At 48.0% G+C, this 17,008-nt stretch overlaps 1 protein-coding gene across 1 annotated transcript; it reads left to right on the forward strand.

The window, feature by feature from the left end:
* Positions 1 to 936: 936 nt before the first annotated feature.
* On the forward strand, positions 937 to 15,871 carry MCRS1 (microspherule protein 1). The gene is made up of 13 exons (XM_066585536.1): positions 937 to 1,140; positions 3,231 to 3,369; positions 4,836 to 4,997; positions 5,078 to 5,187; positions 5,582 to 5,690; positions 9,082 to 9,220; positions 9,324 to 9,399; positions 10,723 to 10,751; positions 11,901 to 11,993; positions 12,304 to 12,386; positions 12,480 to 12,567; positions 13,727 to 13,854; positions 15,454 to 15,871. The coding sequence occupies exons 1-13, from the start codon at positions 1,025 to 1,027 to the stop codon at positions 15,538 to 15,540; spliced, it is 1,359 nt and encodes a 452-aa protein (XP_066441633.1). The 5' UTR covers positions 937 to 1,024; the 3' UTR covers positions 15,541 to 15,871.
* The last annotated feature ends 1,137 nt before the right edge of the window (positions 15,872 to 17,008 follow it).

Raw genomic sequence — 17,008 nt, forward strand, 5'->3', positions numbered from 1 at the left:
GGGAACCCAGGCTTAAAGGTGTATTATTCCAGACATTTACTACTGATGACCTATCATAAGGATAAGTCACCTATAGTTAATTGGGGGGGGGGGGTGGGCAATCGGTCAAGAAAGATCCCTCCAATCATCTAATCCTCCGCCTGGCTGTCAGTCAGCGGAGCCAGACGTTCACATCAGTGGTCAGAGCTGGAAGTGTAATAAACAGGCTTCACTCGCACCAAAATCAACGGTAGCGCTGCCCTCCATTACACTTCTCACGCCATCGCCGCGGGCTACAGTTTGCACATGCGCCGTGAGCAATGTAATCTGCTAATGCTCACTTTATCTGTGCCCTGATCTCAGCAGCTTCGAGTCAAGTGTGCATGCGCCAAACACGTTGCTCGTGGCAACCATGATGTGCACGGGATGGGGCAAACTACCTATGAAAATGCGCATTTTATCACCTATTAAGCGGCATAGAGGGTTTAAGGGGCCGTTCGCACGGGACGTAATTAGTCCGCGTCACAATATTATTCTTATGATACTTGAATTCTGCATCTGGTAAAATCCGCGCGTCTTTACTTCAAAACCGCAAGATTCAATTTTGCAGTTGAAAAGCTTTCCGCTGCGGCATTACGGACGTCTTGCGGAATTGTTGGTGCGGATTTCTAACATAGAGGAAATGTAATTCCGCAATTAAAATGCAAGAAATTCTGCAAAAAGTGCGACAAAATCCACATCTGCGCCGCGTCCTGCGGACAATGCCATCCTCTGCGAAAGGTCCCTAATAGGACTACAAATGATGACAGGTTTCCTTTCAAGCAATGCAGAAGACGTTGGCTGAGCATCAGTGTGCAGTCTAGCATAAACCGCATACTGATAGCATTAATCCCACCAATAACATGGCGGCTCCGGCCTAGCGCTCTCCGGAGTCACTTCCGGCGCACCGGAAATGACGTCAGGGACCTGAGAGGGCGGGTTCTGCCGCAGGCCGGGCGCGGACAGAACGATGGTGGATTAGCTGGTACAACGGGCACCGGAAGGGATGGACTCCCTGCTCGCGTCCGCCAGTCGCTCTGAGGACGAGGACTCTTCCGCCGGGCACAAGAGGAGCCTCTCTCAAGGTTCCGGCCTCATCCCCAAGAGGAGGAGCTCGTCCAGGTGACGCTTGTTTACACCTGCGGGGCTGATATGGATGGGACTTGTAGTTCCACAGCAGCTGAGTGCTGATAGCAGCAGTCTCTTCTGTCGTACACAAGTGCTGGGGCTGTCGCACCGCCATCTAATGTATGTTTGATGGATGCGCATGAAAACCGTGCGCCATTTTTATTTTTTATGTATATATTTTTTTGTAAGTGTATCTTTTTTTGCATTTTTTCCGTGCCTACACTAATGGCGGCTTCATGCGACCGTATGCGGAGAAACACTTCCCCCGGCACGGCGTATTTGCATAGTGCGCGAGGTTGGGTGAGTTACATTTTAGCGCACATCGGTTCCTAGTCCTGTGCGCTGCGGTGTAACACGCTGTTTAACCCAATGAGGTCCAGCTGCGTTCTTTCCCCCGTGGTTTTGCGCAGTCCTGTTAGCGCATGTATGGTAGGTGAAGTTTGCACTTACCGCGGACTTCTACGGGGCCTTTGCGGGCGAAAACAGAGTTGTGTTTGAAATCGGTGCGTTCTGTTCTCCGCGTATTGTGCGCTCCTCCGTGGTCATGTGACGCCGCCCCGAGGGGATGTTTACATCTAGCGGGAATGCTATAGGATTTCCGTATGCAAAACAGTAAAATCCGCCTCCGCAGCAGATCCTGCGCCCCCTCTCACCTCCGAAGTCTTTGCGCTCTCGGCACTTCCTTCACCGGGCACCCGGTGGTCTCCACTTCAGCCAATCAGAGGCTACTACGTCAGCGCCCCACACTTGTGGCATTGCGGCACTCAGGGTGCAGGAGGACCGATGGTAACGCTGGGGATCCTGATTGGCTAAATAGTCACCTGACTTCCACCAGACTTCTTACCCAGGGGCGGAACTCTGCCGTTTACGCGTCAAGAAGTAAAAGGCGCAGCATTTACAGGTGGACTGCATGTGGAAAATTCCATGGTGTATTCCACCGCATGAACATACCTTACATTTTGTAATATGTCCTCTGCATTTGGATCGGGGATGGCTAGATTGTCATTTCCCCCCCCCCCCCTCGCCTGAACTGGGGACGGCCAAAATGTCCGCCCCCCCCTTTCACCTGGGCCGGGGACGGCTAGATTGTCACCCCCCCCCCCCCCCCCCCCCCCCCCCTCCCCTCACCTGGACTGGGGACGGCTAGATTGTCACTCCGTCCCCCCCACCTGGACTGGGGACGGCTAGATTGTCACCCCTCTCCCTCCCCTTCCCCCCCCCACCTCCCTCCCCCGGACCGGGGATGGCTAGATTGTCACCCCCCCCCCACGCCCCACCTGGGCCGGGGACGGCTAGATTGTTACCGTGTGTCGGTCCCACCCCCCCGATTGCTGTGCCCTCATCTGTACCTGTTAGGCGGGGCTCACAGGAGTGTAACTTAATCGCATCTTGTGTAATGCGCACATACAAAGAATGCAGCATGCTCTATTTTGCCGCGTATTACTTGTGATAGAGCCCTATTGTTCTCTATGGGCGTGTAATAAACGCTGTATATACGCAGTGACTTTATATATGTGCAGCGTTTATACGCAACATCGTTAAGAGAAAGAAAAAGGGGAAAAAACTAGGCAGACTGCATCACAACATGTGTGAGCTACGCTGCCTTGTGCAGTCCGAAATCTGGGCCATGCGTAGCGAAACGCCAGCTCACACAGCGGTAAAACACTTGTCAGCTGGCCCTACCAGTCAGTGCCCTCCTCCTCCATAACAGCGCCTTCATCACAGCTGCGGGGGAAGAGTCTGACATTGTTGGTTTCCCTATAAGAGCTGTAGGGTATATTGGTGACTGGCATTACGCGATGGCGCGGTTACTGGGCGGTTTCTAAGATGGGTTTGTGCCTTGGGGGTCTCGGTGCCCCTACATGTAGTATTGATACTCTTATTGTCGGTCGACCTGGCGGAGTGCTGACTTCGGGGGGCGCTCAGTGGATGATGGATGTTTTTTCCAATGACCCCAAATGAAGGTGGTGTAAAGGGGGCATTACCCTGTCCGACTATGATAAACCCCTAAGAGGTGCCCCCCTCGTACGACCGCGGACTCTCCGCCACACTTGTACAACGTCTTCTGTTTCTTGAACTTTCAGGTTTATTAAGAGGAAGAAGTTTGACGATGAGTTGGTGGAGAGCAGTCTTGCTAAATCCTCCAGTCGTGCCCGGGGCCCCAGCGGAGGAGAGTCGGGGAGATTATCTGGCAGTGAACCGTCGTCCAGCGAGAAGAAGAAGGTAAGTGAGTGATGGGTCATCGCCTCCGGTGACATCTGTCTTTGTGGAGGACTTCCACCCATGTCTGCCCTAAGAGGGGTTGGTGGTTTTAGCCCTGTGTATAGTAGGATTCCGCTGACTCAGTGTGTCAGGGGCTATACGGGTATTTTCCCTGGCCAATGATGGTATATTCACATATGCCACCGTTTGTACAACCTCCCATCTCTATTATGAGAGGCCTTTTATCCCTTCCAGCTGGGCACTACTGCCAAACAGCCAAGCACCCTGTGCTACGTTGTGTCCATAACTTCTACGCCGTTTCCATAAGCCCAGCTACTAGAGATGAGCGTGTATACTCACTAAGGCACATTACTTGAGCGAGTAGTGCCTTAGCCGAGTATCTCCCCGCTCGTCTCTAAAGATTCGGGGGCCGGCGCCGGTGACATTTGAGTTGGAGTGGGGGAGAGGGAGAGAGAGATCTCCCCTCCGTTCCTCCACGGCCCCCCGAATCTTTAGAGATGAGCGGGGAGATACTCTGCTAAGGCACTACTCGCTCAAGTAATGTGCCTTAGCGAGTATACTCGCTCATCTCTACCGGCTACCCCTCACAGCCTGGATGTAGCAGCAGGCCGGACAGTGTTGGAGGTAAGACTTTATCAGACCCTTAGGCTGTATTCATATGGCGAGGGGTTAGATTACCTGCACTTGTTCTTCTCTACCATTTGTTGGATCTGATAGTTTTGGGTCCCGTTTTTGGCCAACCAGATGGCAGATAGTCTTCAGACTACCTAATCGCCATAGAACATTAATGGTGTTGGACTACCAATGCACTATACCTGATTGGCCAGTGCTGCTCACATGATCAGTACTGGCCAATCAGAGAGAGTATTGCACAATTGGCTAGATAGAAAATAGCATTGGCCATCTTAGACAGCTGCAAGCTGTGACCAAAACCGGTGCCGGTAATATCAACTCTGGCCCCTCCGATACAGGGACCCAATTCAGGATTTTGTCCTGAAACCAGAGGGTTGCTTTAAGTAAAAAAAAAAAGGGGGGGGGAACGCTTTCGGAAAATTTACAAACCCTGGCACTTCTGACATTTGCTTAGTACAATTTTCCCTGGTGCACAGTGTTCTGAATACATGAAGTGGCTAATGGCGGGTCCGAACTGGCGTACATTTCTGGTATAATTTGGTATTGTTGGTTTGGGAAAGCCACGCCCCCTCCTGAAATGCCCAGCCCATTTTTTAAAAAAGGCACTAAAGGAAGAAACGTCTGTTGTTTTTTTTCCCTTTTTAAGTCAGAAATTGGTGTAAAAAGGATTACAAATATGCCCTTATATGCACATTCATATTTGCGGTTGGCCATGTGATAATATATCTCGATCTCTCCCCCCCCCCAGTTGTCCTCATTTATTTGTCTTATTTAAATGTGCGATAACCTTTCACTGATGAGACTGTAACACAGCGATGTATCTTTTATTACAGCAAGTCTGCAAAACGGTGCCCACACCCGCCCCACCGTCCCCGGCTCCGAGCCCCAGCATCACCAAAAGGATAAAGAAGAGTAAGCAGCCGCTGCAGGTCACCAAGGATTTGGGGAGATGGAAACCGGCCGACGACTTGCTTCTCATCAACACCGTGCTACAGGTATGTCTAGTAGGATGTAGGGCTTGCACCGTGCGATTATCACCACCGCGCTCTAATACACGTCTATCACTGATCCTCAGACCAACGACCTGCAGGCTGTACACCTCGGAGTGAAGTTCAGCTGCCGCTTCACTCTGAACGAAATCCAAGAGCGTTGGTACGCCCTTCTGTACGACCCCGTCATCTCCAAGTGAGTAGAAAATACAATGCAACATGAATTTATTGTACTTGGTTATAGCGCAGAGGCTGGGATCAGTCACATCACTATCTGCCCCCCAGTGAGGCTCACAATCTAAACTCAAAATAAAAGGGGTTTTCCAGGGAAATCCTATTGATGACCTATTGCTCGGACCTCGACCAATCAGCTGTGCAGGCGAATGCGCTAGTAACTGCAGGCATAGGTCGCGTTGATTTCAATGAGAGCCGCTCAGCTGATCAGTCGGGGTCCCCAGCAACGGACTCAAGCCAATCAACTATTGTATGACCTATCCTGATGATGCGTCATTAATAGTATTTCCCTGGAAAACCCCTTTAAATTATTCAGGATGGGCAAAATGAGTCAACGCATGTATGCTTTTCTACAGGCTAGCATGCCAAGCCATTCGCCAGCTACACCCAGAGGCCATCGCTGCCATCCAAAGCAGGGTGCTGTTCAGTAAAGCAGAAGAGCAGCTGCTGAGTACAATCAGCTCGGTAAGTAAGGTTTTGCCAGGCACTTTCTATCTTTTTTATTGACAAAGCTCATGGATGCCTCCTCGTAGCAGGACTGACCTCCTCGAGAGCTCTGAACTCTATGAAGTACCCAATAATAATCTAGAACCCTTTGGATCACACAGGCTTAGTCAGCAGTGCATTTCCAGTTTATAGCCCTCACTATCCTTCACTGTTCCCAGTCCCGAGAGAATTAGGGACTCTTATGGCTTTTGTTTATTGTTTAACCCCTTAAGGACCATAATGATTATTACACTTGGTCCTCAAAGGGTTAAAGATACATTCTCATGAAGACAACCCCTTGTTCATATGCCCTGTTTACCCCTCCATAAGCCAGAACTGCTCCATACGAGGGACCGTCGCTCTGGCAGACTCCAACCATACTTATCTATTGAATATAGGAGAGGGGAAAATACTGACGAGTATTGAAAAATGGGTTGTGTCAGCGCAGACTTGTTAAGAATATTGATAAAGAACAGATTAAAACATCTTAAACAATTAACCTTTGACATCTTGCTTAAATTTTCGCGTAGGTGTCAATAGAAAACGGAATAGAAAGAGAGAAATAGATAAAAAAAACAATTCAGCTACAATCTATCTAGAAGTAGCAGGTGTTATTAGGAGGGGATATCCCAGTGGCCTATAAAGGGTTCAATTCGACCGCTAGGCCTTGACTGTAATTTGAGTGCTGCAGCCGTTCAGTTCGCCATCTATAAGTCAGAGGGGTATTGGCAATGCAAATTATAACTGGGTTTAGAGTCCCGCTATAACTGTAACAGGATCAAATGTTTCTCGGTGATTTTGGGTGCATATCAAGCCACTCGAGGGCCTCAGTGGGAGATTGCATAAAGACCGCCTTTCCTTGTGCCACGATGCGCAAACGGGCTGGGTATGCCATTGAGTAGGGGATATTTCTTTCTTTAAACTTTCTCTTAACTTCCATGAAGGTGGCTCTTTGTTTTTGTAATTCGGCAGAAAAGTCAGGGAATATGGAAATCGTTGTGTTATATTTGAGTGGGCCCTTTAGTCTGGCTTGGCGTAATGCGGCGTCTCAGTCGCTGCAATTCAAGATCCTTGCTAGGAATGGGCGCGGGGGGGCTCCCGGCTGTGGTGGTTTTGCTGGGACCCGGTGGGCTCTTTCCACTGTGAAGTGAGCGGAGAAGGTGTCGTCGCCCAGTAAGGATTTCAGCCAGGTCTCGGCAAATATTTCTGGGTGGAAGCCTTCTGATTTTTCCGGCAGGCCTATTATGTGCAGATTGTTACGGCGCGACTGATTTTCCAGATCGTCTGTTTTGGATTGGCAAAATTCCGTTATTCTTATGGCTTTTGGCACGTGTACTCATGATAGATGGCGTTAGATTAGTATATTACTTTATAGAGAGAAGGGGTTTTTCTTCGTCTTTTCCCCCTGCAGCAGCTTGATGTAAGCAGCTTCAGGTACTGTTACTTGCGAAAAAATGTCGGATAGCAGTTCTAAAGATTTGATGCAATTCTCGCAGGATTTAGATGCTATAGACTATAAAGTCCTTGTAACTATGCGGTTACAGTAATTGTTAGAGGGTAAGGGTCCAATAGATTGGGTCACAATTATACAGGATTTGTCCAAATCTTAAACTGGTCGCGGTGGCAACGGTGGAAGGCGACAATAGCCTCGCGTGGTGATGCTGCCTGCTAATGGCTATAGATTTCTGTCTTGTCGCTCCAACGTCACAATTTGAGGTATACGGAAAGATTAATGTTTCCTGTGGGACCAACTGCCTGTCCGGCAGGTGGATCGCTGCCCGCGTGGGAGTTACATCTTGGGGCAGTCTCCCCTCCAGGACGTCGCTATCTAGCGGTGGGGGCAGCAAGGGGTGCTTTCCGGGGGGGGTGAGGAGGATTTTTCTGTAGGCTGTATGCCCAGGTTTACAGTTCCATGAGCTGGCTTTGCAGGGTAGCTGTGTTGTCCCCCCTGCCCCCACTAGTTACTCATAGTTTGTTGCCGGCTCCGCAGGGCCGGGTCCGAGAGGGGGTGTTTTTCAAGTCCAGTGCTCCAGGAGGACGCCGAGTGTCTCCGTCCGTCCAGCCCCAGTAGATCAGCCTGGATGCGGGCTGTAGATGAGGCGGCCGGACCGGTTGCGGCCCCGATTCCTCTGCTTGAAGGAAGGGTTTCTTGTTTTCCTCCCCTCCCAAGCCGCGACCAGCGCTTCGCGAAGTGCCCGGCTCCGCCGGCAAGCGGCAGCAGGATATTATGCAGCAGCAGGGCGGACAGGCAGTCCGCAGTATCCCGCTGGTTCTCACAGCTGATCGTCGGCTTCAGAGGCCAGGAGACGGACCACGGCCCCCGACCGATAGAGGATCGGATGTTCGGCTGCAGGGAACGGCTCCCAGGTGAGCAGGAGACGGGCGGCTTAGCAAACTGCGGCTCCGGTCGGGATCTTGCAGGAGGTACTCCTTGTGGAGGTGGGCACCGGAGGCTCGCGGCTCTCGAGGTCAGGTCCGGGTCGGCCGCCGCAGGGCTCCGCAGGCAAGTGGTGGCTGGAGGTCTTGGGGCGACCGGAGCGACAGGCGGACCGCAACCCCTGCTCAGGTCTTGCAGAGGCGGCACGACTCCAGTGGTGAGGGTTCGGAGGGTCCCACTCCGTTCGGGTTGTAACCAGGCACGGGTCGCCGCTCGGCAGACGAGGTGGTCTAGCAAGCCACAGGTCCTAAAAGGGGGATTCTTACCGGCTAAGTCGCGCCTGGGTAAGGGAGGGCGGGGCACGTAAATCTTGGTTTAGCCTGCAGGCAGGTGGGTCAGACAAGTTGGCGCCAAATGAAGAGCGGGAGGGGAGCAGGGCGTTGGCGCCACTTCTCTTCTGCCTCGGCCCACGGTCTTGCTGTGGGTGTCAGGAGGCTGTTATTGCTCCCAGCTGTGGTCCAGTTCTTTCTTCAGGATCTAGAGGTGCTTTAGCGGTGTTGTGGGCAACAGGAGTCTGATAAGGCCAGGATTTTATAAGGATTCTAGACTTTCCCCTGGGAACTTTCCTCACATGCGACTCTCCATGTTGGTCGCTGGCCACGCCCCCCCCCCCACTCAAACCATACTTGTACTACGGGGACGGCTGTTCATCTGAATGGGCATCAGGTAATACGTTTCCCCTATAGAGGCTACTGCAGGGCATACTCTTTGCTAGCTGCTGCCTGCTATGGTAAAGCCAGCAGCTTGCCACAGCTGCCTGGAAGCGGCTTGCTGGTCAGTCCTGGGGCTTCATTCTGAAACAGGTTGTCTGTGATGAGACAGCCCTTTAATAACCAAACCTGAGGGTCAGGAAGGAAGTTTTATGAACTTGGATGTATTGATACACCTGCTGCTTTCTAAAGTATTGCTGGTACTATTGGGATGTCCTTGCAGAGCTCTCAGCCGACGCTGGAGACCTTCCAAGATCTGCTGAGCAAACATCCCGAGGTTTTCTATATGTCGCGCACAGCCAAGTCTCTCCAGGTACATTGGCAGCTTATGAAGCAGTACTATCTTCTGGAGGACCAAACAGGTACAGCTCATCTCCTTCACCTCTGTGTTACATTTGTATAGTAAAATGTTGGCGCAGAAGTAATCTTTTGTAATTTTTTTTTCTCATTTATTCTTTATTTTAGTTCAGCCATTACCCAAAGGAGATCAAGTCCTAAACTTTTCTGATGCGGAGGACATGCTTGATGATACCAAACTTAGGTAAGAAGTTGCTTTAAAGACTAAAGGGGTATTTCAGGCATTTTTAACTGATGACCTAATCTCTGGAAAGGCATTCAGTAGTTGGACAGGGATCCAACGCTCGGGACCCCCATCCATCAGCTGATTGCCTGGGCCAGCGGTCACCTCAAGAGGTGGGAGTGCTGGCTCTAATCCCATTGAAATCAATTGGAGTGCTTGGAATACCTTTTTTAAACATTGGATTGACAATATTGATATGTGTTTGAGATGGGTAGAATTTGTTTTTTGTTTTTTTTTTTGGCCTTCTTCTAGGACATATCCACAAACTATTGTGAAGTATTGGCCGCATTCACACTGCTCGGTCTAAACCTTGTTTAACAATAGGATACTTTTGGCTCTTTAAAGCAGTCGTCTGGTTACCAGACCTCATTCCTTCAATAGTGCCTCACACGGGCCAGAAAATTGCGCAAGATTTGTGTGTTGCGAGACGCACAAATATGAACCCCATTCTTTTGGATGCGGTCATATACGTGAGCAATGCAGGAAGCAAATCCCAGCATGCTCTATCTTTCTGCATGCTCTAACATTGCAGCGCCCATTGTTTTCAATGGGGTCCGAAGGCAGCATCACACCAAATACTAGGTGCATGCGATGCAATGTCTCCCATTGAAAACAATGGGAGAAACACTGCACTCCTCCGCCACGGCTGATATGATGTGAGGCTGTTTTGACATAAAAGCACCTCACATCCGCAGGGAATTCACATGGTCATGAGCGCCATATGGGGCCGTGATTCATAGCCCCATATTGAGCTCGCCCGTGTGAATTTAGCCTTACTGTACTAAAATAACAAACTGATTAGTACTTTCGCCTCCTCTGCCGCTGGGATTCAGCACTTCATTCCCCGCTGAGGTCCCAGTGTCTGTTGTGACAGCTGATGTTACCGGAAATCAGATGACCACTGTAGCCAACCAGAAGCTGCAGCATCATTGCTCACATCTTGGGCGCCATGATGCTAGGAGAGCCGAATGATGACTTCAGCTGTCGAATCTGACACCAGGACCACAGTGGCGCTGTAGCGCTAGATGCTGGCAACGGAGGAGGGGTAATTTTACTACATGAGCGCTGCTGACTGTATCCGGACAACCCCTTTTAATGTCACTGCCTCCAGGAGCATAGAGAATATTGATACTGACTGGCCAGAAATGAGAATTAGAGGAGTTCAGTTTCTCTAATTGAACAATCTCTTCATTGATTTTGCAACAGAGTAATATTTTGTGCATATTGATAGATTTTATATTAGTTTTGTTTTGCAGCATTCATTTCTATCCTGTATCTTTGTAGGGATTCCCGTGATGAAGTCCTGGAACATGGTAAGTTTGGATTATGCACAAGAAAGAAATTGGTCAACTCTAGAGATGAGCGAGCGTACTCGGAAAAGCACTACTCGCTCGAGTAATTTGCTTTATCCGAGTATCGCTGTGCTCATCCCTGAAGATTCGGGTGCCGGCACGGAGCGGGGAGCTGCGGGGGAGAGCAGGGAGGAACGGAGGGGAGATCTTTCTCTCCCTCTCTCCCGCCCGCTCTCCCCTGCTCCCCGCTGCGACTCACCTGTCAGCCGCAGCGGCACCCGAATCTTCAGGGACGAGCACAGCGATACTCGGATAAAGCCAATTACTGGAGCGAGTAGTGCTTATCCGAGTACGCTCGCTCATCTCTAGTCAACTCCTAACAGGGTGAAATTAGGGTTGGTTTCACATCTGCGCTGGTGATACCGCTTTCCTTCTCTGTTTGGGGAGCAGGAGGGGGGAATCCTCACGGCTGAACCGTTCTGTCTCTGGACGGAACTGAACAGCGCCATGTGGGCCCCATTGAATATAATCTGCTTTTGGACGGAAGAAACACTGCACGCAGCGCGTCGTTTTTCGATATTTTCAGCTTGATCTGCGTCGGAACCTTGACCAGAGGTTCTGATGCAGATGTGAAACCACCCTTAATTTTTTGAAATCTGCTTTGACCACAATACAATAGTGAACAAATCTAAAAAGATGGCAGCCCTGTGCAGGCGATACGATATCTGCAGACACTGAATATACCTTGTGTTACTGCATATTTACTATGTATATTTACAGTTGAGTAGAGATGAGCGAGCATGCTCGTCCGCGCTTGATGCGCGATCGAGCATTGGTATACTCGAAAGTACTCGTCACTTGAGCGAGCACCATGAGGTGCTTGGGTAAATTTTAAGAGAGAGAGAGATTCCCCCCCCCCCCCTATGCCGAGCATGGGGCACCTTGAAAAATGCTCGAGCCTCCCATTGACTTCAATGGGGTTCATTACTCGAACTGAGCTCTCGAGCATTACAAAAAGCTCAGCTTGAGTAACGAGCACCTGAGAATTTTGATGCTCGCTCATCTCTACACATGATGTTTTTTTGCATGGTTTTCAGTTGTTTTATCGTTTTGAGTGTTTCCCTGGAAGAAGCAGCCTATTATGTGTATTGCTTTGTCTTATGTTTACAGAACTTACTGTTGCCGACCGTCGCCAGAAGCGAGAGATCCGCCAACTAGAGCAGGAGCTGCACCGTTGGCAGGTGCTAGTGGACAGTATAACAGGTCCGCATTTTATGTATTTTTTTTTTTTATCAGCCTTGTCTTCTGATATATTGTGCCAATAAACTCATGCTTAAGGGGGTATTCCGGCTGGAAAGGGAATTTTCGAAAATTCCAAATATAAAGGTTTCTTGTGTCAGGTTTATATACACCTGTTTTATATCCTAAGATAATTCGTAGTATTATGTCCTTTCATACCAGATCTCCTTCTTGATGTAGAAATTGTCACATCCAAATAAAATAACTGTACATTAATTAGCCCCGTCTGTGTTCTACTTGTCTATATGACTATTAATCATCTTGTCCGCTGCAGGAATGAGCTCTCCGGACTTCGATACGCAGACACTGGCAGTTTTACGTGGGCGAATGGTGCGATACCTCATGAGATCACGAGAAGTAATACACTAAAATAGTTCAATAATATGGCCTTTGTAGTTGTGTGTGTGTTTACCCTGAATGTCAACAACTTCTGTTTTATCTCCTTCGCAGATAACACTGGGTAGAGCCACTAAGGACAACCAGATTGATGTGGACCTGTCGTTAGAGGGCCCAGCATGGAAGATTTCTCGTAAACAAGGTAATATAGGGGCTATTATTAACTAGGTCATCCGGGGTGCTTTTTACAATGCTTCTGTGCCTACCTTGTAAAGGTGGGGTGTATTGTTGTTTATGAATTTTGCTACCTTTCGGTGGTCCACAGTACTTCGGCATCCCTCTGTGGCTCTGCACTGAAGACATGGTGACCATGTTGCTTGTAGAAGGGACAGTCCGAGACATCAAATAGTCCTGCTGCTGGGAGCTTTACTAGCTGCAGTTCCTGTAGCCCATAGAAAGGGGCTCCTGCTCTGCTTGACTTGACATGAAAATGTATGACATGGTTGCTCACCATTTTATTTAGTGTCATCTTTTACCAATGCAAGTGAAGGGCTTGGAACACTATCTTTTCTCCTTAAGGAGAGCACCTAGAAAGTGGGTGAGGGAGGAGACTTATAAGCTCATTCATGCTCCTCTGGGTAATATGCAAATAAGCGAGATAGAAGATTACATCTCCAGCGCCACCTATTAGAAGGTAGTTGGAAGTCAATGTTTGACTCTTTATACAAGCCTTGTAACAATGTACACCGCTTCCTCCAGGACTAGCAACTAATTTACTGGGGTTACAGAAGTCCTGTGGCAATTGGCCAACTTAATTCTGAGAATGGGCAGCACCTTTAATGAATTTATAACTTTGATTTTAACTCGGGTCTGAATGTTTGGCCATCAGATTCAACGTCCACAAATGGGGATTGCATGTTGCAGTAGGCATGTCAGCAGACCATTGATCAGACAACTATGGGCTGTTGACCTGAAAGGCAGGATGGGGGCTTGAATGCCCACTAGTGGTATACTTTTAGGGTCTCTGAAATATTTATGCTTCATGATGACCTGACTGACCAAAGAGTTAGAACAAAGAAGTTCCCAAATTATAGCTTAGGGCTTTCAGGCTCCCTAATGAATTCTTTATTTACATACAGGTAGAGCTGCTGCATAGTAACAGTAGACGGGTGACAAAGTAGGGATCTGTTACGGTCACTTACATAGAGTAGAAGGGCCGGTGGTGTACCTTCATAAGTGGGCCAAATAAGAGGAAGATGATGTAAAGAATTGAGGTTTATGATGTGTGAACTTTATATTTAAATGCACTTTTAAGCTTTTTGCACTGATTTTTGCACTTTTGTCTGCCCTTTTCAATGAAGGGGTTATAAAGCTGAAGAACAATGGTGACTTTTTCATTGCAAATGAAGGCAGAAGAGCTCTTTATATTGATGGCCGTCCTGTGTTGCCAGGGAACAAGTGGAAGCTAAGTCACAACTCTGTGGTGGAGGTAAATAAGCATTTGTGTCTACAGGGTGGCTGCAAATTGGTCCTGCCTTTAGGAAAAGTCATTAAAGCGGTTGTCCTGCGAAAGCAAGTGGGGTTCAGCACTTCTGTATGGCCATATTAATGCACTTTGTAATGTACATCGTGCATTAATTATGAGCCATACAGAGGTTATTCAGTTACCTGCTCCGTTGCTAGCATCCTCGTCTCCATGGTGCCGTCTAATTTCAGCGTCTAATTGCCCGATTAGACGCGCTTGCGCAGTCCGGTCTTCTCCCTGGTGAATGGGGCCGCTCGTGCCGGAGAGCTGGTCCTCGTAGCTCCGCCCCGTCACGTGTGCCGATTCCAGCCAATCAGGAGGCTGGAATCGGCAATGGACCGCACAGAGCCCACGGTGCACCATGGGAGAAGACCCGCGGTGCATCGTGGGTGAAGATCCCAGCGGCCATCTTAGTAAGGTAAGGAAGAAGTCGCCGCAGCGCGGGGATTCGGGTAAGTGCTAAAGGTTTTTTTTTTTCTTTAACACATGCATTGGGTTTGTCTCGCGCCAAACGGGGGGGCTATTGAAAAAAAAAAAAACCCGTTTCGGCGTGGGACAACCCCTTTAACAAAAAGAAACAAGAACGATAGAAAGAAACCAATTCCTTAACTTGTAGAGCAAGTTCAATTTTTTTTAAACTTTACTTGAAAGTCACTTTGGAATAAAACACGAACTTTGCAGGGAATGTTTTGTACATTTGTGTGATTTTGGCTAGACTACGTTGTTATTGATATAGTAGGCATCATGAAAAATACTTAACCACTCTTCCCTCAGTTTCTTTGGAAAATGGGTATAAGTCACTCCTTCAAATCCTTAAATGCACACATAATGACCGCAGGTGGCGCTATTCTAATGTTTGTCCTGAAACATTTGGGGATATATGTTATACTTTAATATGTGGGAAACAAGATAAATAATTATGAGCTGAATACAACGAGAAGCAATATTTTTGTGGGGCAACCGATTTAAAGGGTTAATCCAGGTTGTGGGTTTTACTTTTATTGTACACTCTTCACCTGCCTCCTGCACTAATTGGTTACTCTCAATTTACTGGTAAAATCTGTCTGGAAAGAGACAAGACAAATAAGCTTCTTGAGAGTTTGGGCTTCAGATTCTGCTCATAGGCGTCTATGGAGAGTGGAGGAAGAGGGAGGGGCTACAGAGAGAGTGGCAGAGACGCACAAAGTGCTGCTGTACTACCATAGTAATTCGCTGTCTCACCCTAGTGCTGCATTCACAGCTATACTGCTCAGTACTGCTGTATAATGTCCTCAGTGCTGCAAAAAAAAAAAATAGGGTAGCAATGTCTGCTTTAATGAGTTTAAAGGTATTTATTATGAATTTATAAATATTGCTTTACTATCCAGGTTTTTTAAACCAAGTAATAGCTCCATATTATTTAATTAGAGTAGTGATGACACAGCAAGTGTAATTACCATTGTTTTTTAATTTGCGAGAAGTAACAATGTGTGCGAGGGAGTGTATAGCTTTCAGCCTTTTCTTTTGGGTGATGTGGGGAGCAATTGACCGTTCATGATTTCCATCTCCCCTTCTTTCCCATAGATATCTGGCCTCCGCTTTGTGTTCCTTATCAATCAGGATCTCATAGCTCTCATTAAAGCTGAAGCTGCCAAGATGATTCAACCTTGAAGAAAGCTGCTTTTTGGAATACAGTAAATGACCTGTTTTGGGATTTTTGTACATAATGTCTCCTCTTACACTGCGCTTCATAACCTTCTCCGAATCCCTTTCAGGTAGTTCCTCACTTACTGTCCGTGCCAGCTAAGTGGGTAACCAGATACAGACTGTTATCAAGGACAGGAACCGCATCCCGTAATCTTCATGCGGATTTCAGAACGTCGTTTGTTATGTAGTATAGGGGATTGTCTGTTCATATTTTTGGATGTTTTTTTTTTGTGTATAAGCTTTTCTTAATGGAATTGCACTCGGATATTAAATAAAATGTGCTTTGTAAGAAAAAGCCTGTTTTTATGTATGTTCTAAAGGACCAATAACCATCGAGAAACAATTGGCAGTCATTCCTGTAAAATATGTTCAGGAAAAACTCCTTGGGCAGTAATAAAAAAACAATTCTTCCATTAGGTTTTAAGACTTTTTTCCTACAGTATATCGTCTTTATCACAATGGTTTTCTTAGAGCTCTCCCCCCGCCTGCACCTTCCTAAGTGAAGGTCTGCCAAAGTAAGGTATATGTCGCAGGTGAACCATCCTCTTTTGAAGGTACGTAAGGGTAAAGTGTAAGCTCATGTTGTACAGGGCTGTGCAAATACATTGAAAACCAAGCAGAAAAAGACAGGTGAAGGCAAACCCCCAGGCTCTTGTCGGCTGTAAGAAGCAGCCAGTAGCTGCGATCTCTCTTCATACATACCCCGCAGCTGCAGGATGTAAAAACACTATAGGCTGGTCACTAAGGGGTTAAATGTCACCTGTCTGCGTCTGGCTGGTCCTCTGTCGTCAGATGATGGCTGGCTTCTATCTGGCTTCCCCCGCAGTGTGCTCTTTCTATTTTGCATGCTGCTGGAAGTCCCAAAATCTTGGGAAGTCCAGTTTCGCACATAGCAATGAGTTCCTATGTCAGAACTTTTTCTCCAAAACTCCCAATATTCTCAAATTCTTGCATATTTTCAACTCGATCCCATCAATTTTTTTATTTTCTTCGAGTGACTTCGAAGATGATCTGTCAACTTCAAGGCATTGCAGCTTCTGCTCTGGTTTTTCTAGGCAAGTATCGTGTACTACCAAGTCTGGAGTTGCTTTAACGAGGCCGACACTGTTGCCATTAGCGTTTCTTGTAAGTTCTTTGAAATCCTGTTAGCTACCTCTACTGCAAGCTTTTCATAGGCTTCTATGGGAGCTTCTATGGCCGCTATCAGCCGGAAAGGGGAGGGGAAAAGACTGGGCTAAGGTCTCACCCCCTGGCCCGCGGAATTCTGAGCTGCGGTGTATAGACACCCCAGCCCGGGTGAGAAAACGGGAGATTAATAAGCCACAACTTGGTTGTGACTTTCTCAAGTTCGTGTGATTTTTCAGCCGTGATGTGGGCGTCTGAAAATCGCAAAACCCATGTGAAAGAGGCCTAAGAATCACTCTTCCCTACA

Source organism: Eleutherodactylus coqui, chromosome 1 (genome assembly GCF_035609145.1).
Source record: "Eleutherodactylus coqui strain aEleCoq1 chromosome 1, aEleCoq1.hap1, whole genome shotgun sequence".
Lineage (NCBI taxonomy): Eukaryota > Metazoa > Chordata > Amphibia > Anura > Eleutherodactylidae > Eleutherodactylus > Eleutherodactylus coqui.